This window comes from Dermatophagoides pteronyssinus, unplaced genomic scaffold, assembly GCF_027571235.1.
Source record: "Dermatophagoides pteronyssinus isolate colony J.1.1.1.1 unplaced genomic scaffold, Derpt_VIB-CSIC_2022.12 sq0006, whole genome shotgun sequence".
NCBI lineage: Eukaryota > Metazoa > Arthropoda > Arachnida > Sarcoptiformes > Pyroglyphidae > Dermatophagoides > Dermatophagoides pteronyssinus.
Window position 1 is genome coordinate 2409777 of NW_027461530.1, and position 25329 is coordinate 2435105.

Here is a 25329-nt window from a genome sequence, read left to right on the forward strand (position 1 = left end):
ATCATCATCATCATTTTTATTATTCCTCACTTTGTACACATGTTTGGTGAATGAATGAATGAAACAAACAAACAAACAAAAACAAAAATGTTTTTATTGGTCAAATATATATATAAATAAATGAATAATTAACTTTAAAAAAAAATTTGATTTGGCAGTTTATGTACAATGATGATGAATAATCATAAATTTGGTTCAAAACGAAAAAAATCAACTTCAATATCTTTTGATTGTTTTTGATGAAATCTATATGTACGTGGTAGATCATAACGTAATTTGGCTAAAACTTCACCATGAGCACCAAAATCTTTAGCTTTTCGCAGAACATGATCACGTGTTGATGTTTTATGTAAACTATATACCGATCCGGTGGATAATTCCAGTGCTCGACGTAAAAATATCATATCAATACCTTTGTTATTTTTTGTACCAAATGGTGGATTCATAACAACAACATCGAATAATTTTGTGTTCGAAAATTGTGACCATATTGAATTATCACAAATATCAGCACACAAAATATCGAAATTATTTAAAAAATTTGGCTCTTCATCTTCTTTTAAACAATGACGATTGGCGGAACATTTTTCTAGTGCATCTGGATCAATATCAACACCAAGGACAAATGCTGCATCAAGACAAGCACAAGATAATCCAAGACGACCACAACCAGTACCCAAATCCAGAATCATTTTATCTTCAATATCATCATATGAATTCATTGTGAATAACATACGTGCACCAATATGATGTCCAGTTTCATATTGTTCAAGCTGAATTTTTGGATTATCAAAACCATCAATTGATTCCAATAACATTTCCAAACGTACAAGTTTCATGATTTTACCGAAAAAAAAGAAAAAATTCAAATTCAAAATCAGGCATTTAAATTCGAACCATGTTGAACATAAAATACAACATCGAATCAAACTATCGATTGTATCGTTTGAATGAATAAAATAGCTCTTCTTTTAAATTATCATTTTTTTTAATTTTTAAAAAAATTTAATTCAAAAATGTATTATATGAAATATTACAAATGAATGAGAATTTATAAATAGACCAAATATAGTCAATAAATAGATGAAATATTTCTTTTTAAAAAATCATTTTTCTAAGCACTCATAACAGGTCGATGAAGTTTAGCTTCTAATTCATTGGCACTTGCATAACCAGTACCACCACGTTGAAGTGGAATAATATCCGATTCCTTTATTGGTTTATCATTGATCGGATCAATCATATCTTTTTTGATTATTTTTTCCAAACATTCTTCCGTAATAACAGAGCCACTGGTTTAAAAATGAAATTGTTCAATCGTGAATACGGATTAATGAATTTAATATTAACTTACGATGTTTTCAATACGACACATCGTGATGAATTTGTTAAAATATCTCCAGAAACAGCGCATTTATATGTTGCACGATATGGATCTGTACATTTTGGATCGGTCAAAGTAAATTTTACATCAATCAAACGATTTGCTTTCAACGGTTTTCCACTTATTGGACATCGAACAATTGTATCGGGTTTTTTTGTTCGATCTTCAGTTGATGGTGTTAGATTTGGTATCCAAAAACTGGGCAATTGTTTATCATTTCCATTATTCATGTTCGAAACTGATGATGATTGGGACGAGCTACATGGTTGTTGTTGTTCAATATTATCGGTTCCCAATATTTTCATTGTTTCTTGATTGGAAAATTTTTCCGCTTTTCGTACATTATCTTCTTCCATCGATTCTTTTATTCGTTGTTCATCTTTTTGTTTTTCTTTTTCATAACGTTTTATATCACGTAAAATTTTTGCCTTTTGTCGAATAATGTATTCCAAAATGGCTTCCTTATCATACAGATAACCATCTGGACTGATTTAAAAAAAGAATGAAAAGTCAATGAATTTATTTGAAACATTATTATAATTATAATTATTGTTTACGTTATAACCGGATTACGGCATGGTTGTAAACTAAGATTACAGGCATTAAAATCTTTAACCGAATCTTTATTCAAACGTTTATGTTTTGTACCATAACCACTTGATTGATTATCACGTTGTCGTTCATGATATGAATAAACCGATGATGCTGTATTATTTTTTGCATGGCGGGTCATTTTTTTTTTACTTTCCAAAAACAAACAAAATTCAAATTTTAAAATCAACAAAAACTCAACCAAAAAAAATATCCCATCCTATCTTCTATGGATGAATCTGGAAAAAAAAATCCAGAGTAACAAAAACCGAGCCTGCGTTTAAAATGTCTATATAGGCGTGTGTGTGTGGGTTTCGACCTATCAACGTCGATGTAGTCGTCCTCGTCATCATTATCATCATCAACAACAATATTATCATCGTCGGCGGATTGAAACGCCACCACTCTTTTATTGTCAAATGGCTGTATAGTTTTTTTTTGGTTGGTTGTTTTTGAACCCAAAGTGAAATTACATCTCTCTCTCACTCGCTCCCTCTGATAAACTCAACTTATCCATTTTATTTTTTTTTTTGCTTTCCATCGCCTGGTTTCAATTTGGTTTTTTTCATTTTTGCATTTGGTATTGACTATATATCACATACACACACTATATACTACGTATTTCTGGTTGTGTTTGGTCTTATCTTGAGTTTTGTTGGTTGGGCTCCTCTCAAAAACGAAAAAAAAATCATCAGTAAATTTTTGTTTTAATAGTCATATTATTATTAATCGAAAGATTCATCATTGCTACGACCGCTATCGGCTTTAAGGTAAGGATGATTTGTTGATGGCCATTGATGTGTTTACGCCTCTCTCACATTTCCATTTCCATTTTTATTCATCATTTTAATTTCGATTTTGCTTTTTTTTTTTGCGTTCACCAATCTAGAAAATTTTTTTACCATCAAAAAAAATCCAATTTGATTGACGACACTATTCAATTCGAAATTCGACTGTGTTTCAATTCGATTCTATTTATCATCAATTCTTCATAATAAACAAACAAATAATACATTCATAATGTCTAATGAAGCTGAATTATCACCCGTTTATGCACCATTTTTCGGTGTACTTGGTGCCGCATCAGCCATTGTATTTAGTTCATTTGGTGCAGCATATGGTACGGCAAAATCTGGTACCGGTATTGCTGCTATGGCCGTAATGAGACCTGAATTAATTATAAAATCAATTATTCCTGTTGTTATGGCTGGTATTATTGCTATTTATGGTTTGGTTGTTGCAGCTATTATAGCTAATAGTATTGGTGAAGGTGGTCTTGAAACGGGTGGTTATCATTTATTTAAAGGATTTTTACATCTTGGTGCTGGTCTTTCCGTTGGTCTATCCGGTTTAGCAGCCGGTTTTGCAATTGGTATTGTTGGTGATGCTGGTGTTCGTGGTATAGCACAACAACCACGTCTTTTTGTCGGTATGATTCTTATTCTTATTTTTGCCGAAGTATTGGGTCTTTATGGTTTGATTGTTGCATTGGTTTTGGCAACCAAAAACTGAAACCATTCAAAAATTCAATTAATATTTTTCATTCAAAAAAATCCAATCATCCACAATTTTAATTTTCATCGATCATCATCATCATCATTATCAAAATGTTTATCAAGAAATGTTTTTTTCTCTTTCTCTCACTCTCTCTCTCTCTACCGGAAAATCATAATCAAATTTTCATTATACCGCTGCTTCAAATTCTACAGTCATTATCGTTTTTCTCTCTTTTTTCCTTTTCTTTAATCTTATTTAATTCGAATGACCAATGAAGATGAAAGAAAAAAAAACAATGTTTGCTTTAGTTTGTTTCAAATCAAATCAACAGAAATCCACCATTTTCTCACAGCAACAACAAAAAAAAAACGCCCACTCGCCAAACCCATTTAAAATGTTTTCAAATGTTTTGGATTGTAAAAAAAAAACAACGGAGAACAAAGTTCAATTTATCATCGCCATTTATTAGCCACAGTTGAAAAAAATCTGCAATAGTCATTCCTGCTTGAAGAATTTATATTCGTTAACAACCAACCATCAACATCTGAATTTCATTCCAAAGAAAAATATCGGATTTTTGTTTTTCACAATTTAATTTATCCCAAAACACCACACACACACAACGCAGGTTTTCTTTATTTTACTGATAATTTTCATTTGTTTTTTGTACAAAAAAAAAGAAAGAAATTTTTGTTGTTAATATTTTACACACACACACATAGCAGCGATGTGGTTAACGAAAACACAAAACAATTATCATAGGTATCATTTTCTTAATTTCCTTTCACTTTTTTCTCTCCCAACAAAAAAAAATTTCATTGATTTGATGTTATTATGCTTAATTTCATTTGTTTTTTTTAAATATTAATCAAGAAAATGTGTTATTGTATCATATTTAAAAAAATAAACATTTTATTCCAGATTCTCATTTTGAATTTATCCCCAAAATATTAATGATTAATTAATTAATTATGAATTGGTGAATTTTTTTTCGAATAAAAATTATTGGTGTGCATGATTTGTTCATTGTTTTTGATTAATTTGATTTGGTTAAATATCATTCAAATCATGTTATATTGCTATAATCTTCGGGAAAGCCCATTTTAATTGCTTCTTCATATGTTTCATAATGTGATAAAAACATTGTATGACAACAATAACGTCTTAAACCCATTCGTTGAAATAATTGTCTAAATGAAATGAAACGAAACGATATTTAATGAATTTGTTTAGTTGAAATAAACAAATAACTTACTCTAATCCATTTTCCAAATTATCATTGGAAACTTTGGCTATACGAAGTTGTTCATTGAATTCTTCCCAAAGATGTCCAATTATTTTACCACATGTCCAACATCGAACCGGAAAAAGCATTTTTTTGAATCTTTATTTCGTTTCGAAATTGACAAAAAAAAAAAATGCAGATCAGGCATTCGAACACAAAAAAAAAAATCACAGATGAAAAGAACATCGTAAAACGACGTGCCATCATAAACAAAAATCGTTCGATTCAAGTAATAATTCGAATTACTAAAAATAGATGGCGATAAAACCGCCTTTAAAAAAATGATTCGAACACTAAAAAATTCAGTAAAAAAAAAAGTTTGTTTTTTTATTTACAAAATATTTTTTGATTTTCTTTTTTTTTAAATAAAATAAAATTTGAATCCAATAATATAATGAAATGATAATGATGATGAATAATAATAATTTGATAAAGTGATGAATAATATTAATGTGATGATCATCATATTCAACAGCAGAGAGAGAGAGAGAAAAAAAAAATCATGTGTGATATTTTGAAGAAAAAAAAAGTTTGATAATGAAAAGAATGATGAATTGAATTGATGAAAAAAATGAGAGAATCTTATGAAGAACAACACTAAATCTATGTATGTATGTTATGGTATGTATTTGATATAATTTAAATGATTTTTTTGTGGGGAAAAAAAATAAGCAATGAAACAAAAGAAGAAGTAAGCAAAGACAAGAAAATGAAATGAAAATGAAGAAAATTGTCAGATTTTGATTTTTCCGGTAAGTAGTGTGTGTGGGTGTTGGTGTGTGTTTCATTGTTTGTTTTTTTGTTTCATTTTGTTTTAAAGGGAACAAGAAAAAAAAGAAAAATAAAACTTGGCTTGGCACGAAAAAAAAAATTGGATCTTTTCATTTTACCTAGACAGACGACTTAGAAAAGAAAATATTTGATGGTAACGATGATGAAAGTGCAGAAGAAATATCACTGACAGATGTTGATGATGATGGTATTGGTGATGGTGATGTTGTTATTGTTGTTGTATCCGGAACAGCCAATGTTGTTGATGATGATGATAATGTTGTTTGTTGATCAACTGAAGAATTCGAATCGACATTTGGATCATCATCACATTTTTCCAATAAATCATGTAATTTTTGTTCATCACCATTAACAACATTATCGTTTGGTTTGAAAAAATGTACAATTTGTCTTGATTCATCAGCATGATCGGATGAATATGATGAACCACCATCATCATCATCATCATCGCCATCAGTATGATCATTTCGTAAAATTTCATCAACTTTTTTCCTATAAACACCTGATAGTACATAGGTTTTTACCTTACGACCATCATGACCAATTTGTTCGGTTATTGCTGCTGTTGGTTGTTCCATATCATTTAAATCTAAAAGATGATGATGATGATTAATTTGTTCTGATTCAGCTGAATTTGGTTCCGGACCAATATATTCATAATTTGGATCATAACCTTTTACACGATATCGACGTATCATCGATGATCGAATCGATGATTGCGATTGTGGTGTTGGTGATGGACGTATCGATTCATAATGTTCATCTGAACTATCTGAAGTATCATCATTTAGATCATCACCCATATCTTCATATGATGGTTCATTTGATAATTTACCATTATTTCTTGTATCATAATCCTGATATGTTGATCCTAAACTTTGATTATCATCTAAATCCGAATTATCATTATTATTATTATTATTTAGATCCGGATCTTGATCAGAATTTGATGAATGTGAATGTTGTTGATGATATCTACTATCTTCACTTGGAAATTGTTTTAAATATTTTTCAGGTATTTTACCTTTTGATTGTATACGATGAATTTCACCTTCTTCTTTATCTTCAAAATCTAATTTATGTCGTTTACCACCGGTAACCATTAAATTTTTTAATGTTTTTAATAATTGTTTATCATAATTATTTTTTTCTAATTGTTCAAGACCTTCCGATGTACGTATGGTCATTGGTCGATGTCCAGCAGATTTTGATCCAGATCCAGATTCTTCACCCGATGAATCACTATCACTATACGATGAAGATGAAGATGGTTTCGAAGACGACGAAGATGATGGACGATAAATTGGTTCAAATTTACCATTATTATCATTATCGTCATTTAATTTTGAACGAATATTATGTTGATGGTGGTGTTGGTGTTGATGATGACCTGATGATGGCGATGATAATTTCAATGTTTTCATTGTTGTTGTTGTTGGTTTATTTTTATAATTATAACGTGTTATCTGTTGTTGATCATAATTCATCGATGATGATGGTGTATATTTTTTACCACCATTACCACCACTGCCATATGATGATGATGGTGTAGTTCGTTGTGGTGGTGATGATTGCGGTGTATTAATATTATCATCTAAATTTCTTAATGGTGGCATATTTTGTAAATATTTTTCCGGTATTATTTTCGAACGTGTTGGACCGGGTGAATGTGCTGTCATTATTTTTTTATGTTGTCCACGTTGTTGTTGGTGGTGATGATGATGATGAACACGTGGATTTATTGAACTAGGTTCCGGTTGTTTTTCATAACTTTCACCATTATCATCATCATCAGTATTGTCATCAGAAGCATTATTTTTATCATCACCATCATTATTATCGTTGTCGATTGGAATTTCTTTATTTTTATCCAGATAACGTATTTTAGGTTTTAAACGCATTTGTCTTTCGGCTTTCAGTTTAATTTGACCAACTGAATTTATACGTATTGGTGGACGATCGGCTTTTATTCGTATTACAGGACGAGTTCGTTTTTTAGGTGTGCCTTGTTGTTGTTGTTGTTGTTGTTGCATAATATTACTATTTGGATCGTTTGGCGAAGTTTCACCATTATTGTAGCTACCGTGTTGTTGTTGTTGTCGTTGATCATTATTATTATCATCAACATGATGATGATGATGTTCTGAATATGGTGGTGAACGTTGTTGTTGTTGTCTTGGTTGTTGTTGTTGTTGTTTTTGTTGATTATTATTAAAATCATTTTCCAATAATAAATTATTATTATCTGGCCATCTTTCTTCACCCGGTTTATCTAATTTAGGTGCAGGTATAATTTTCATTGCATCAGGTTTTTGTAATGGAATCTATAAGAACGAAAAAAAAATCCAAAAATACAAAAAGATTAATCAACACCATTATCAACAGAGGAAAAAAATATGCAAATTAATAAACAAACGACCATTATTATTATTATTATCAAATGATTAATCATTCAGATCGATCAGATCGATCAAATCGATTTTTTTTTTGTTGGGATCAATAAAACAAAATGAAAAAATCTCACACAAAAACAACAACAAATATCCGAAAGATCAAATAGATCAACAAACAGCAGAGAATTGAATATCGATCAAACCTTTCCTTAAAATATCAAGCCAAATTTGAATAAAAATTTCATTTTTTGTTTTAGCATCGTTCATAATCGTTCATCATCATCGATGATGGTCAGTGCATCAGTGCAAAAAAAAATAAGAAATATTGCCATAAATGATTTAAAGGCTAATTTTTGTTGCCTCTGCTCTGACCAATTTGATTGATGGATTCGATTCGATTGATTGATTGAAAGCAAAAAAGAAAAAAACGAAGAAAACGATTGGCTTGATCAATCATGCATCCGGATAATGAACTAATTTTTGTGATTTAAAAACCGAGAAAAAATTTTCAGGGTTTTTTTCAATTTGAATCTTTTTTTACCTGAAATTTTTCAACAACAAACGTATAGTGAGAATGAGAATAGAATTTTATTTGTGTAAGTGTGTGTTTTCTCCAAAACATCATTATCATCATCATTATCAAATTGGTAGCCACCAAGCAACCAAACAACATAATTTATGATAAATGATGATTAGGAAATTCGTAAATTATCCCAGAAAAAAAGGGTTTTACTCTTTCTACCTGTCCTGTCTGTCGATAAACGAGAAAAAAAAAACCTGAAATAATTCAATAAAAATCTTACCAAAATAGAAAGCGAAAGCTAATGATAAGCTACCTGGCAAAGTTTTGCTTATGTTGTGTTGTTCATCATTCATTCACCATTCATTTCATTTCATAATCATAGGATTTTCTTCTGGTCAGTTCAAAGAATTCAATGGGGATCTCTGTTTTTTTTTTTGTTTGTTTGGAACTTTATGAACAACAACAACAACAGACTAGACGAAAACGAAAATATCCCAAACAACAACAACAACAACAACAACGATGATGATGACCATATATCCTGATCTATTGTCATATTTATTTATTACTACTGTGTGTTTGTGTGTGTGTATTATTATCATCATTTTTTTTGATGGCTATTTTAGTAAATTTTTTACAATTCAATTGGTATCTATGCAATCAAATAAAAAGAGACAGAGAAGAAATTATTGTACAATTTTTGATTCGATTTACAAGTGAAACGAAATGAAAGTGAAACGAACCTGAATGGCCGGCAAATAGAAAGAAATTAAAGAAAAATTTTAAAAAAAAAGTGAATTGAATTGAATGGGATAATCTTCTTTTTCTTCTTCTTCGTTAGCCAGCTATTGACCATTATACAACGACAACGACAATCATCATCATAATCATCATATAATCATGATGATTATGATGATCGTTATTTGATTTTATGTTTACTTGTTTCTTGTTTGTTTGATACAGAAAAAAAAACATTGGATTGTTTTTTGTTTTTTTGAATTGAATTGGATGTTGTTTGTTGTTTGTTTGCTGTCTACTATATTGGGTATATATCCTGTTCCTGGTTTGACCAGTTGATCATCATCATCATCATCAATTTAAGGCTAAAAATGGATATATTACGTGCCAAGAAAACAAACGACAACAAAATGAAGAAAAAAAAAACATTGAATTTTGCTCTGGACAAAATCAATAATTCAGCGTTGTTGTTGTTTCCCTTGATATACTTTTTTCAAATTTGTTTTTTTCTTCACTTGAATTATACAAAAATAGAATGTGAAATGCAAAAAAAAAAACACATTTGCATAATTGAATAATTATGATGATGATGATGATTATGAAAAATCTAATCACATATGATTATAATGAATAAATCAAGAGATTTTTGAAAAATTAAATTATTCATCATCTTGATGATGTCATTTGAATTTTTTTTTCTTTTGAAACAAAAAGAAAGACATCATGTCATTTGCATCATTGTTTCTTTGTTTTGTTTTTCAAGTTTTCATATTTAGAGTTATTAAGGTCATCAATTATCATCATTATTATCATCATCAGAATCAGATTTAGATGAAAATATTTGTGTTTTTTTTCTTATTTCTTTGTTTTTTTTCGCGGTTATCCAATTATATAAGAGATAGAATTGATAACATCATCATTATTCTTTTTCGTGATTGTAACTGAGAATCAAAAATCAAAAACCAAATCTAATTCCCCTTTCTCTCTGTATATATACAGAAACACGGTTATCTTCAGCTGAAAAACGAAGTAAGATTCATCTCCATTCTCTTAAATAATAATCATTTTTAGCATCCACACCACACCAAAAAAAAATCACCGAATCACATAAGTAAATGATGAATTAATTAGTTAAATCTTTGAATATAAAATCAATTGATTGATTGATTATTTGATTAATCATGATTAGTAAATACTTCAGGATGCAATATGATTGTGAGTGAACGTTTGGTGAGTTAATATTTAAAAAAAATAGCGGTGATTTGAAGGTGGTGGTGGTGGTGTGAACAAGATTATTATTGATTATTGATTAGATGAAGAGAATGAATGGAGTTGACCGTGTTAGCGAGAAGAACAAGAAGGGGAAAAATAGTTAAAAAAAAACAAAAAAAACAAACAAACATCATACCTACTTATGAATCAAAAAAAAATTTCTAATCGATCTATAAAAAAAACAAATGAAAAAAAGAATTGTGTGTGTGTGTTCTGTGTATCTGCATGTGGTTGTCTAATTAACTAATTAACATTGGATCGATTTAATTTAATTACGAAATCGATTATATTGATTTCTACGATGATTATTGATTTTCAGCATCATCATATTGTTCATATTCATATTTCTCATATTCACTATACGTTTTGTAATTTGATTATTATTTGAATTATAATTAGAATTTGAATTATTATCATTTGTAGATTTTATAATTTTAGATTTTTTATCATTATCATTATTATTATTATTTAAATTATTATTATTATTCATCATTATTAATCGGCCAGGTAATTCTCTGGTTGTCGTGATTACCTGATTAATATTTATATTTTGACTATGATAATCGTTGTTGTTATTATTATTATTATTATCATCTTGATGATTTTTATTATGATTTATATTATTACTATTATTATTATTAAAATTATCTTTTATATGATTATTTTGATTATTATTATAGTTGATATCGATATTATTGAAATGTTTAATTGATTGTTGTGATGATGGTGGACGATTTGGTCCTTGATAATGCTGTGGTGGTGGTGCTACCGATGATGGATTCGGTTGTGGATTATTGATCATTGGTGGTGGTGGTGGTGGTGGTGGATTACGAAAATCTAATTTTGGATGTTTTTGACCACCATTTCCATTACCACTATTGAACAATACATATGGATCATTCATTTTCATTTCATTCATATTGTTGTTGTTGAAATTGTTGTTACCAAAATTATTAAAATTATTATTACCACCATTATTATTATTATCATTTGGACGATAATAATTTGGATCAAAATTTGGTTGTGATGATTGTTGTGGTGGTGGTGGACCACCATTATTATTAGGTCTAAATGGTTGCTGCGGTGGTGGGGGTGGTGGCGCTGAAACTTGTTGCATGTTTGGATAATTATTAGCCATATAATTTGATTGTGGCATAAATTGTTGTTGCTGTTGTTGCTGCTGCGGTTGTTGTTGTTGTTGTGGACGATTATTATTATTAAAATTCATCATTTGCCGACCAACATTGGTCATCATTTGATGACGATGATATTGATTAAATTGATTATAATCACGTTGTCGTTGACGATTATGTATACTTGGTCTTCGTTGTTGTTGATTTTGATTATTCTGATGATAACGATTTTGATTCTGATTTTGATTATTGATTGGTTCGTCTATTTAGGGAAAGGGAGAAAGATTGAATCAAAAATCAAGCGAAAATTTAAAATTTTAAAAGTTTTAAAGTTTTAAAAGCGGGAAAAAAAATCAAAACTTACCATAAATCGGTATCCGAATCGGTTGTGCGGTTATCAATTTAAAATTAATATTATTACTACCAGATGCTTTATAAATATCTTCCGGGCGTAATAATAATATTGGTATTTGTAATTGTTGCATTTTAAATGGTTTATTTAGATCAACTTTATTGAATGGTATATCACCATTGATTGCTGCTTGTGCAATTACATTGACCAATTCGTTTAATGGAAAACGATTCTATTTTTATGAGAAAAAAAAGAAGAAAATGGAAAAATCATTATCATTTTTGTAATGGAAAATCTTTACGGAAAAAAAAATTTATGGAAATTATCAAATCTGGATAGGATCACAGAAAAAAATTCTATTGTTTTTCTTGCCAGATTTGATGATGGAAAACAAACAAACAATAAAAATTTTGTTTTTCCTATGATCAGTTCAAATCAATCAAATGAAATTTTCCCTTGTTTTTCTTTGATCGATAATGATGATCGAACAGATCTTTTCGAAAACAGAAGTGATCAGCAAAAAAAAACCTGATGATGATGATCAACTGGGAACTGAACTGGTCATTTTTTTTGGTGACAATCATCGAATGCGGAACTTCTTGGACAACAACAACAAATTGTTGTTGTTGTTACTTTTGTGATTGATTAGAATTATGGTGACAGAAGAAATATGAAAAATTTCAAAAATTTCAAAAAAAAACAAAATTTCCATTTCCCATATCCAATTGATTGTTTCAATGTGTTGTGTGTGTCGATTGGTCAGTTGTCTGATGTTGATTGGCCAGTCAGTCAAGTTGTTTGTGTGAACATTCAATGATTGATTCGATTCAAAAGGGAATCGAATCAATCAATCGTTGTTTTTTGAAAATTAAAAAACAAAATCCAAAATGACATTTCAATCAAATGAAAAAAAATCGACATAGAATCACGAGATCATCATCATAGGTCACCAACACCGTTACACAAAAAAGAGTTTCTTTTTAAATTAATAAACAAGATTAGAAACAAAACAGTAAACATCAGAAAACAGAGAAGAAACAAAGCCGGAACATTACAATCAAAGAACAAAAAAAAAAATTCAATGAAATCATCAAACAAACAAACAGACAAAAGAGAAAACATCATTTTTTCCTTTCTTTCTGGAAATCATCCTACTTTTTTCACTTTTTGTTGTTGCTGATCTGTTTCTTGATGCTGCTGCTGCTGTCAATTATGAAAATGATTTATTCAAGAAAAGAAGAAGAAAAGAAAAATATTCATCACACATTATCGATTAAAGCGATGATGATGATGATGGTAATAAATTCAGATTTGTTGAAAATTGAAAAACGAAAACAAGGAAATACCATTCATTGATACCATTTTGCCATGATGATGATGATGATGATAATAGCCATCATCATCATCATCATCAACAACATCAAACAAAATATGATTGAAAAAAACAAAAGATCATTAAACATTTGAGAGCGAAAATATGGGAAAAAAACCTTTGAATGAAAGATTTAAAAATCATTCAATTCGCAAATCATCGCCATTTCAAACAAAAGCAAATATGGCTGGCTGAATAATTTCATTTTCAATTTTGCCAAAAATTCATCAAATGTTTTTTTGTTTGTGCGAAAAAACATTTAGCTGTTTTTTCACATCAAATAATGATGATGATTGAATCAAAATATTTATGAATGAATGAAAATTCAATTGAATTTAAGCGAAAACATTTGAAATCCTTTTCTGTTTTTCGGTGTGAAACAAAAATCTGGAAAAATGAAATGTTTCCGAAGCGAATCCAATGGAAAATGTCAAAAATTGATTTTTGATTTTGTGATTGCCCTCGTGATCAGCCAGATTCACTTGTTGCTGATCAGATCATCAATGAAATTTTTGGGTCAAAATTGTAGGGAAATAATTATGCAAATTGATTTTGGCTCGAAAAATTAATTCATCATTTTGAAATGATAATTTTGAATTAATCAATTGATTTAGCAAACAAACAAACAAAACAGAGAAAAAACAATAAAACAAAACAAATAAAAAACCTGTGAAAAGATGTAAATTGATTTTTCTTTTTGGCTAATTCCAAAAAAAATCCTCAATCTTTTTGTATTTTGCTTGCTTGTTTTGCACATCCATGGAAGAAAAACAAACAAAACAAACATAAAATGATGATGATGATTGTGGATAACATCAATTTGTCTGTTTTGTGTTTTACTATTACACAAACACACAAACACACAAAGGCCAACTGTGGTTAGATTTATTACCGAATCTCTTATAACCATCTGACAATGAAGAAGACCACGATGATGATGATGATAATCTTATCGGATGTAGAAAAAAAACTATGCCATTTTCATTAATGAATGGATGAACAAACAAACAAACAAGCAACGAAAATTTTCATTATCTGTGTATGTTTGTCGGTGATAAACTTTGCCACATTTCATCATCATCATGGTCGGTCAATACAAATTTTTCATTACAAAGTAGAATCCGTTGTTTTTTTCACACAGACTTGAAAAGCATCCATCAAAACAAAGAAAAAGATGAACAGAAAAAAAAACGGAAATAAAAACTTTGGAAGAAAATTAATCTTGAATTTCATAGCAAAAACAAACGGTAAAACATTTTCATAACCTCCAAAAACAGACAACACAAAAATCAATCAATCGATCGATCGATTTGTTTTAATATTCTGTTGGTGGCGAAAATGACTATTTTAACAAAACAATTGTTCTGGCTATTTTCACCAATCACCACCTTTTTTTGATTGAAAAAAAGATTTTTTCATTGAAAAATCATGATGAACAAACACACCGGTTTTACCAAAAGTTATTTTTATTCATTTTTTTTTTGTTTTCAAAAAATGAAAAATTTCGAAGCAAAAATGGACACACTAAGGTGCGACACTTAGATACATTGTTATCATCAAAATGATGATTTGATGATGATGGAGACAATCAAATAATGATAATGTTGATGATGCGTGTGTGGTGATGATGGTGGCTAAAATTAGAGACAATCAAAAAGATGATGATGATGATAATAGCTCGAATGAAAAAGATAAATAAGATTTTTTCTGGTCAGAAAAAAAAGTTTCAAGAATCTTCATCACTTTCATCATTTGCTTTTGCTTTTCATTTCGTTTCTTTTCATTGATTGTATGCCTAAGCATCGGGAATGCATCATTTTTTTGTTGGTTGTTTTGTTTTCATCATCATCATCATCATTGTGAATTGAACTTTTTCCCTTCGAAATAGCAAAGTGTTGAATGAATGAAAATGAAATGAAATGATCAATCACCAAACAACCAAGAGACAGACCGACAGGGAAAAACTGGATTTTTTGAAAAAAAATTTTAATTTTGAAAATTTTTAAAAAATCAAAAATCAACAAATTCTGTTTCTGAATCAGGAAACATCAGCGACAGAAACAACACACAGGAACAAAAAAAAACATTAATTAGTTTTTCGTTTCTGACATTTTTTCAGTGAAAAAAAAATTATTGATAACAAAAAAAATTCAATTGATTGATTGATTTGATTGGGGAAAACAAAAAAAATCTCAGTAGCCACCACACAGCAGTCACCATAGTCATCAAGATGTCAAAATAATGAAACGAATGAAAAAAAAAGGTAGCAACAAATTGATTAGCTTTTTTTTGCTGTTTTGGTTCGAACTGATTGGTTGGAAAAAACAACAATCAAATGGTAAATCTCCAAATGATGAAAATGACCGAAACAAAATAGATTGCGTGTGTCGGTGTTCTCTCGGTATGTGTTGTTATCATATATGCTATATGTAATCAAATGAATTGAATTGACATCATCATTCAGTCATTCATTCAGTAAGTCATTCAGTTAGTCAATCATAAAATGATTTTAATGATGATGATGATGATGATTGTTATCTTTATTTTTATTTTGAAAAAAAAATTCAAAAACAAGTTTGCTATAGTGAAATGGAAATATTGTTTTTTTTTCTCGCCAACTATTTTTGCACGTCATTTGTGAAACAAAAAGATGTGCTACAAGGATACAGAGATTCCATGAATTTAATCTTGAAAATCTTCAAGATTCAGCCTCAAAAATCTTCCAAAAAACAAACATTTTTGTGATCCATGCACGAGAAATGGATTATATTCAAAACAAAAAATCCAACAATGTGTGTGGTGGTGGTGGTGGTGATATGGTACTATTTTAGCCATCCAATAATCATCATAATCATCGATCGATCGAATGAAAATCCTGGCCCAAAACAAAGATTTTGTTTCTTCAAGATGTGCAAAAACAGAAAATAATGATAGATCGGATCAGATCGGACATTCCCGACGAAAAAAACGAAATTTCATTTTCTCGGTGTGTGTGTTTGTGTTATCATTATCGGACACAGCAGCAGGTAAACAAAACAAAACAAACATTCGTTGTTGTTGTTGTTGTTGTTGATCACATCAGGTGATGAAGAAAAACAAAACTAAATCAGAAAAACAACAACGAAGCTAGATGATCAAACACAAAAAAACACCTACGATGATTTTTTTTTACCATATCAGCCGCCCGAATCAATCGGGTAGGATCGATGTCTTCCTCGATCTGTTTTGTTTTGTTTGTTCTGCTTGTGTGTGTGTGTGTGGTGAGCATCAGCAAATTCATTTCAATTTTTTTTTTTTTTTTTTTTGAAAGGATCGAAGATGCAGCAGGTAAGCAAGCAAGTGAGATAGGGAGATTAGATTTTTTTTTCTACCTTATCCATCCTATTGAAAACAACAACAACAGAACAGCAACAGATCAATCAATCAATCAATCAAATCACTCTATATATATGAATATTTTGATTGATTGATTTTTTGTTTGTTTGCGATGGAAATCACTGTTGTGTGTGTGTGTGAATATCAATAGAGAGTGATGGAGAGAAAGAGAAACGAATAAAATGAATGCAAAACAAAATGAATGCAAAACAAAATGAATCCAGCAAAGTAAAAGTAAAAAAGAAATTATGTTGTCAAAACAGGGCAACGAAGAAGAAGGTATTCTTCTTCTTCGTCGTCTTGGTCAACAAACAAAACAACCTCGAAGAAAAGAAAAAAAGATTTTTCAAGATTTCAGTTTTTTCTTATGTGAAAATCTCGAAAAAAATAAAGATTCATTGAAAGTCATTTTTCTAGGGTTTATTGATAAACCCGAAAAAATCGTTTTGTTTTCTTTCTTCTTCTTCGTTTCGTTTTCAAAACATCCAAAATAAACAAACACAAACGTAGAACAAAACAAAACAAAACAAAAAAGCAAACAAAATCATCACGATTTAATAATTTAAAACAATGATTATGATGATGATAATAATTTGAGTTTTCTTCAAGTATTATTTTGCCGAGGTAAAATGCCATTCTCTCTCTCTCTCTCTCTCTCTCTCTCTCTCTCTCTCTCTCTCTCTCTCTCTCTCTCTCTCTCTCTCTCTCTCTCTGTAATAAGTAGCTAATGATAATGATAATTAAACCCGAAATGAAAATGAAATGAAAAATTATTGTTTTTTCTGTGTTTTCTGTTGGCTAATTATAAAAAATATTATCTCGATGAACTTCTTCTTCTTCTAAATTAACCACATCAATCAGCACAAACAAACAAACAAACGAATAAAAAACAAATTAAAACCGTTAAGGTTAACTGTGTGTTAACTGTTTGCAACAAGAAGAACATTTACCATTAATCATTTAACCTTAACTAGTTATAGCTTAATAGCTTCAAAAAGGTAACGAAAAGAAAATTGTTTTTCTGTTTCGTTGATTTTAATCATATCAAAACTTTTTTTCTCTGTGTGGAAGAAGAAATTCTTTTCCATAATTCCATTCTTCCTTCCTTCATAAGTCAAAAGTCAATCATCACTGATCATCACTGATAAGATTTTTGACTTTTTTTCAAGTTTTTTCTGCTAAAAAAAATTAAGGTCAAAAAAAGCCAAGAAAGAAAGAAAATGTTCCAAATGGAACATTCATCTCTGACACAATAGGGCTATATATATTGATTACCTTTGTCATTTTTGTGAAGAAAGAAACTCATTGATGATGATGATGACAGTATGAACAACAACAACAACAACGAGAACAACAAAACACGCGTATTGCACGAGCAAGAAGGAAATTACAGTTTTTTTTTGTGCAATATGAGGATTGTTGATGATTGTCAAAAACTATCCAATTGATTGATTGATTGATCAATCATTATTTCAAGTAACAAAAAAATTTTAAAGAAAATTTTTTTCGATAAAAATGAAAACAATGTTTTCAGGAAAATTGCCCGAAAACGAAAAAAGGAAAATCTTTCCCGAAAACAAAACAAAACAAAACAAAAAACATCGAATCCTGGTTTCCTGTTCTTTTGTTTGGTTCAACGACTGAAAACAAAACAAAAAACAGAAAAATATTGTTGTTGTTATTGATCCCAAACAGCAACAACAACAACAATCAATTCATTGAATTGAAATGATTGAAGATAACAACTATGATTGCCTATTGGATTGTCTTTTTTTTCTTCAAAAAAACATCTTTTTCGGATAAGATTTTCGATACAAAAAACCTAATAATAATAAAAATATTTATTGCTTGGCTAAGAAAAACAGAAGCCGAATTTCATTCAAAACAAATTTTTTCTGTCTTTGATTTTATCATCATCATTGGATCATTGGATATAACAATGCAACATTCGAAATCGAAAATAATCGTATGATGATGATGATAATAAGAATCGATAGTATCGGATAGTGATCGTTTCGACAATATTTTGTCTGTTGTCTGTTGTTGTTGTTATCGATATCTAATAATCATTTTGGCTATTCTCATCATCATCATCAATATCGATACAATCGATATTTTCATTTTGTTTCGATATTTTTAGTTTTTTCTTTCTTTTGGAAATTCAAAAAAAAGTGAAATTGGAAAAATGGAAACTGATAAACAAAAAACGAATATTTATTATATGATGATGATGATCGTTTTGTCCTGTCGACATTCATCATTATCATCATCATCATCATCAATGCTAGAAGAAGATAATTGAAGAAATTATTGAAGAAAACGAATCGATCCAATCGATCGATCGATCGATTTTGATCCAATCAAAATGATGATGATGATGATGAAACAAGTTACTACCAATAACGAACCGAAATGATATTTATCCTGTTCGTTTTGCGAATGAAATTGGAAAATTGGAAAAAAAAGAAACAATTTCGATAATGTAACCGAATTGATCTTGTTTTCATCACCACCATCAACACCGCCATCATCATCATTATCATCAATCAATAAGCGAATTTAATGAAAAGAATGAAAATTAGATCAAAAATCCAAGTGAAATCCAGTCATAGAAACAAAACGAATAGGATATGTTTCTTATTTTACATCATGATCATGATGGATGGATGGATTGGTTTTTGGAAAATCTATTTACCTGGCACAGAAAGCATATTTCACCAAAGAAGAAAGAAAATCAAAATAGAAAAATATTTAAATAATGCAGACCATAAGGAAATGAATAAAGGTGTGTAGGTGTGTGTGTGTGGTGAGAGAGAGATGATTATAATAGACATTTAATTAATTTTTTTTGTATATTTCGGACACAGACACACACAAAGGAATACAGATAGATAAATTATCAAACTAAAATATTGACCAAAGAAACACACAGGTAATTTATGAACAAATTCATAGAGCATCTCTCTCTCTCTCTTTTCAAATTTAAATATTTTATTTGAAATATATAATCCTATTTTCATCATCATCATCATCATCATCATTGAACATCCATCTTACTAATCGGGGGAAACAAAAAGAGATGGGGGTTAAATAAACAACAAAGCCTAGAAATTGGCTTTGAAAGGGGAAAGGAAAGAGAAAAGAAAGGTAAAAAAACATGTTTTATGAAAAAAACTGTAAACACAGGAATAGAAAACGAAAACAAAACTAAAGAAAATCTATCAATTGATGATCATTGTGTATATCGCACACACACTGAAACACATTACCTGAACACAAACAAACAACAGGTGTCATTAAGGATTTGTTTTTTTTGTTTGTTCTGTTCTGTTTGTTGTTTATCATCATCATCATTATGATTTTTCATTTCATTTTTCCCTCTATGATGATGATGATGATCCAAATAGAATCAATAAAGGAAAAAAATACCGTGTGGTGCGATCTTTCCTTCCTTCCTTCCTTCATTTTTCTCTCCATCCATATATCACCATGTGATGATCATTGAAATGAAATGGATGATGATCATTATTAGATGGATATAAAAAAAACATTTGTTTTATTTTCATTTCTAACACAAATGGATCAACAAAAATCAGGAAATTCAGTGAAGAAAAAATCCCCGAAAAGAAAAACAATGTAAAAATATCTCCTTCTTCGATTTGAGAAGAAAAATCTATTACCGGGTTTCATCATTCAATATTTTTGGATTTTCGGATTGAAAATTCTATGAAATTCTAGGGTTTTTTATTCTTTTGGTGATCGATATCAAATAATTATCTGTAATAGTCATCGATAATCATTTGATTGATGATTGATCAATCAATAAAAAATGAGAGAAATCAAGAAGAAAGAACCGAACAATAATCAACAATCAACAATCAACAACAAGCAATAAAATGTAATTTAATCACTCAATTAAATGCATCATTATTATCATGATTTGACACATCAATTGATTTCATTGATTGATTGGATATCCAATCAATCAATCAATAGACCAATATCATCACACATGTGAAACTTTTCCTCGTTTTCTTCAAAATACGACAATAAAAATCAAATTTTTTTTTCAAAACTTTCAAAAAAAGAAAGAAAAACCATACACCAGACAGGTCAAAAAAATGAATGAAATATTTTCATATCCCCCCATTTGATGGATAATCAGGTGAATAAAAGTGAAAATTTCGAACAGAAAATACAAAAAAAAAATTCAAATTTTATGGTGACAATTTATCATCACCAATGATGATCATCATCAACAACAACAACAAATTTCCTATGAATCTATTTTCATTTTCATTCATTCATTCATTCAGTGAGTCAAAATATGATTTTCTCTCACTTCTTTTTACCTGTTGATAATGATGATAAAGAAAGAAATGAAAGAAAGGTAAAAAAAATGAAAAGGTAAAAAAAAATCAAATTAGACTCAAATTCAATTCAATTGACTGAAATTCAATTCAATTTTTGCAAGATTTTTTAATGATATTTTCGACATTTCACACATACACCATGTGTCTAATGAAATTTTGTTCAAATAAAAACTTGGTGATAGTAGTGATGGTGACAATTGACAATCATTATAGCCACCATCATCATCAGGATCATCATTATCATCATCAATGGATAATGGTAACGATCAGAAAGAATGAAAAATGAAACGATCCATTTCATTTCATTTTTCTACAGAAAAAAAAATCCAAAAGTCAAGAGTCATCATTTTCTGAAATCAAAGATTTTTTGAATTGATGAAAAATGAAATTCTTTCTCAAAAATTTCATTGTGTGTATGTGTAATTTAATACAACAAAAACAGCAGAAAAAATCAAAAGAAATCCAAAAAAACACATCCGCAAGATGATCATCATCAATGGAATGAATGGAATGAAGATCATAAAGTGGATGATGATCAGGGAAAAAAAATTTTCACTTTTTTTTTCACTGTTGATTTTGTCAATGAAAAAATAAAGAAAAGTTTCTTTGTTTTCTTTTCTTTTCCCCATGAAAAAAAATTTTTAACCTCAAAAATATGAAATTGTAATGGGGGGCAAACAACCGAACAAAGCGAAATAAAAATTCATAACAGGTAGCCAGTGTGCGAGAAAAAAACAATCAAAAAGTTTTTCATTGAAAACAAAAATTTAAAAGAAAAAAAGAAAAACTTACCATTTTCTTTTTGATGATTGGACCTGCCGGTTGTAAAGATAATGATGATGATGATGGTGATAATGATTGTTGTTGTTGCCGATGTTGTTGTTGTTGATGACGATGATGATATTGATGTTGTTGGTGGTGGCCACCTGCAACAATATTTTTATTGTTATTGTTATTATTTATTATCTTTGGTGGTGATAATGATGGTGATGATGATGATAAACTATTACTATTCGGTAAAATTAATTTACTTGATCCAGATTCTTGTGCTTGTGGTTGTTGTTGTAATGTTCCACCAGCGCCACCACCAACATTATCATTACCATTGCCATTATTATGAATGATTTGTTTGTTATTGTTGTTTTCCTAAATGTTTAACAACAACAAAAAAGATCATTAAAAATAACATAAATGTTATGTAATTAGACAGAAACATACATTTATCATTCGAGAATGTTGATGATGATTTAATTTATTGTTATTTAAATTTGATAATTTTGTTGTTGAAACAACATTGTTGTTGTTGTTGTTGTTGTTTTGTAACAATATTGGTCTTTCCGTATATGTTTGATATGTTGGTGTTGTCGGTGATGATGATGATGATAATGGTTGTGTTGATGATTTTGCATCGTTTGTTGTTGTTGATGCGGCAGCCGCAGATGTGGATGCGGATGCAGCAGCGGAATCAGTTAATGATGAATAAATTTGTTGACCATTCGATGTCGAAGTGAATGTTACATATGGTACACGTCCTTTTATCACTGGTACTTTTAATGGTATTCTACCAATACGTAACGGAGCTGGTGATGAATTTGTTTGATACATCATCATTTGATTTGTAAATTTTATCATATTTATTATTAATATTATGATAATAAAAACTATTAATGTTTGAAAAGGGTTAAACAAAAAAAAAAGGATCAGATTTAATTAAAATTTACCTGAAAAAAACATTAATTAAAAATTACCTGATTTTATTGTCAACATCACATTATTGTTATTATGAATGTTATGAATGTTTTTCCTATTACTTTTTCTTCTCGACGACGACAACATTGTTGCTGTCGATAAAGATTTGATTTCGGTTGCCATTTTCAAAAGATTTTGTACGTTTAAAATGATAATCTCTTTGTCTGTACGATTGTTATTTTTTCGTGTTATTCAAGGTGTTTTGTTCGTTGTTCGTTGATCACGATTATTTATTTTTTTTCAATTTTTGAATAAGATTCTTGACCGAAAAAAATGAAATTTCAAAGACCACCACCATTGAAAGAAACGAAGCAGCTAAAAGAAAACACTGGCTACTATCTGGAGTAAATGATGCGGACGATGATAAATATTCACAGATTTTGACCAACAAAAAAAAATGTCAATTATGATTGTTTAGGTTAGGTTGGTTGATGTGTGATGAGATTTTTCTGTTGACCATCTTTATTTCCATTGAAAAATGTTTTTCTTTTTCTAAAAATTGTTCAGAAATGGTCCGAACAAAAACACGAATTCAACACGAATTTGTTTGGCTGCTATCTTCGTGTTGTTTTTGATGATGATGATGATGGGTTTAAAAATAATCACCACAGCAAGCAGAAAAAAGATACTTTTCATTTAAATAAATTCATTTTCGTGTCTTCTTTTCGGTTTCTTTTCTCGGTTTTCTCGATTGAAGAACATCACACCCACACACTTGTTGGGCAATAATGGCGAATAAATTGTCGTGACCACCGTTCGGGCAAACAAATTTCACTTTTGTTTTGTTTTTGTTACCTAATTTTTGTTCTTCGGATTTTTTTTCTTTTTTCAAAAGATGCGAAACAATTAGGCAGAAAATGAAAAACCAAAAAACCAAAAAAACAAAAAAACAAAACGATAAATTCGGTCGGATGATGATTTTAGCTCAAACAACAAAAAAAAACAATCAGGATGGACGAAACAATCGATAGTAATCGATTATTGTCGAATTATGAATTTATGAATCGAAAAATCCAAGATTTTTTTTGGATGAAAAAAAACCCAATTTTCGAGTTAAACAAATCAAACAGGTGTGCTTGGGTTGTTGTAGGTGTAAATGTAAATACCCGTTAACAAAACAAAAAAAAAAATGCCAAAAATATGATGATTTTCAATGAAATGATTTTTCTAAACAAGAAGATAAGGAAATTGTCACTTTAAATCACATTTAACAAACAAACAAACACACAAATGATCCATTGTATAATTCGATGGCATTCTGTTTTTTGGTTGATTTGAAGATTCAGACACACCTGAAGCTGATCTTCTGCACGCAAATATGATGAATTTTTTCCTTTTTCTTCCAGTGTGTGACACACCAACCAAATAAGAAAAAGTTATGAAAAAATCATTGAAAAATTTGAAAATAAAAACTTTCGGTTATAATTGGATATCAGATGCTGAAGCAAAATTCAAAAATCAGAAAATTCAAAAATCAGAAAATTCAAGAAAATTCAAAATTCTTATCCGTCGTTCGTTCGTTTCGACGTTCGTCGACATCCAAACAATTGTTTTGAAATGAAAATCATCAGCCAAACTTTTTAAAAGATTAGTTTTATATATATGAATGGATCGGTTAGTGAAAATTATATATTTCACATCGCGAAAATGAAAAAGAAAGAAAAATTTTCCAAAAAAAAATTTTCTTTTCTTTTCTCTTTTATTTCAACCAAAAAATCTTCTTAGTTTCATTACATTCCATATTAGCTTTTTCTCTGGATCTTCTTCTCTTTTTGCTTGTTCGTTCGTCTCTTCTTTTGTGTTTCACAAAAGATTTTTCTTTCCCGAACAACAAAAAAAAAAAATCTGTTCAATTTGTTCCGATCACCAATGATGATGGTGATGGAATTGAATTGCCCACTGAAAAGAGTTGCTGAAATTTCTTTTTCTGTTTGCCGGAAAAAAAAGAAAGAAAAGTTTGACTCTCACTTCTTGGCTTGTTCGGGGTTAAAGAGAAATTATTCAATTTTTTTTTTTGAGAATCAAAAAAAGATTCCATCAACAACAACAGCAAATCAAATAAAGAGCCAAAAAAAAATCTTTGATGATTTCTATATCCACACAATAGTGTCGGTTTTTTTTTGTTGAATATATTCACATTCGACTATTTACACACACATAAGTGGGTATTACCTGATTTTTTTTTGAACAAAAACAGCAATCAATTTTATTCAAAAAGAAAACAAATTTTTTTCCAAAACAGCCACGATTTCATTTGAAAACAAAAACATTGATTAAAACCAGAAAATCCAAAGAAATGAAGAAAACCGAAAAAAGGGCTTGTCGGGGTTAAAATATTTCATGTTGCTTTTTTTCACCGAAAAAACAAATGATGAATATCATTTACCTGAACACAAGCAAAAATTGATTTTAAAAAAAAAATTAACCCTTGACCTTCACTTGAATATTCAATCACATCTTGAAAATCAAAAATCAATCGAATAAAATCAATAAAAATCAA

The 25329-nt window shown here is 29.4% G+C and overlaps 5 protein-coding genes across 5 annotated transcripts; 1 reads left to right on the forward strand and 4 right to left on the reverse strand.

Annotated features, from left to right (window-relative positions):
• Positions 1-74: 74 nt before the first annotated feature.
• Positions 75-940, reverse strand: Mettl5 (Methyltransferase like 5). Its single transcript, XM_027344077.2, has one exon. It carries the CDS (start codon positions 837-839, stop codon positions 183-185), a length of 657 nt encoding a protein of 218 aa, XP_027199878.2. The 5' UTR covers positions 840-940; the 3' UTR covers positions 75-182.
• Positions 941-1109: 169 nt separating this feature from the next.
• Positions 1110-2217, reverse strand: LOC113793992 (nitric oxide synthase-interacting protein). The gene is made up of 3 exons (XM_027344071.2): positions 1942-2217; positions 1355-1870; positions 1110-1292 (listed from the first exon to the last, which is right to left on the reverse strand). Exons 1-3 carry the CDS (start codon positions 2115-2117, stop codon positions 1115-1117), a joined length of 870 nt encoding a protein of 289 aa, XP_027199872.2. The 5' UTR covers positions 2118-2217; the 3' UTR covers positions 1110-1114.
• A 778-nt stretch (positions 2218-2995) lies between these two features.
• LOC113793998 (V-type proton ATPase 16 kDa proteolipid subunit c-like) lies at positions 2996-3492 on the forward strand. The gene has a single exon (XM_075820458.1). The coding sequence runs from the start codon at positions 2996-2998 to the stop codon at positions 3485-3487; it is 492 nt and encodes a 163-aa protein (XP_075676573.1). The 3' UTR covers positions 3488-3492.
• Positions 3493-3618: 126 nt separating this feature from the next.
• LOC113794002 (uncharacterized) lies at positions 3619-4923 on the reverse strand. Its single transcript, XM_027344085.2, has 2 exons — positions 4728-4923; positions 3619-4662 (listed from the first exon to the last, which is right to left on the reverse strand). The coding sequence occupies exons 1-2, from the start codon at positions 4844-4846 to the stop codon at positions 4539-4541; spliced, it is 243 nt and encodes an 80-aa protein (XP_027199886.2). The 5' UTR covers positions 4847-4923; the 3' UTR covers positions 3619-4538.
• A 144-nt stretch (positions 4924-5067) lies between these two features.
• On the reverse strand, positions 5068-24453 carry LOC113793964 (uncharacterized). The gene is made up of 6 exons (XM_075820456.1): positions 22829-24453; positions 22299-22741; positions 21873-22226; positions 11973-12192; positions 11008-11870; positions 5068-7873 (listed from the first exon to the last, which is right to left on the reverse strand). The coding sequence occupies exons 1-6, from the start codon at positions 22950-22952 to the stop codon at positions 5648-5650; spliced, it is 4230 nt and encodes a 1409-aa protein (XP_075676571.1). The 5' UTR covers positions 22953-24453; the 3' UTR covers positions 5068-5647.
• Between the last annotated feature and the right edge of the window lie 876 nt (positions 24454-25329).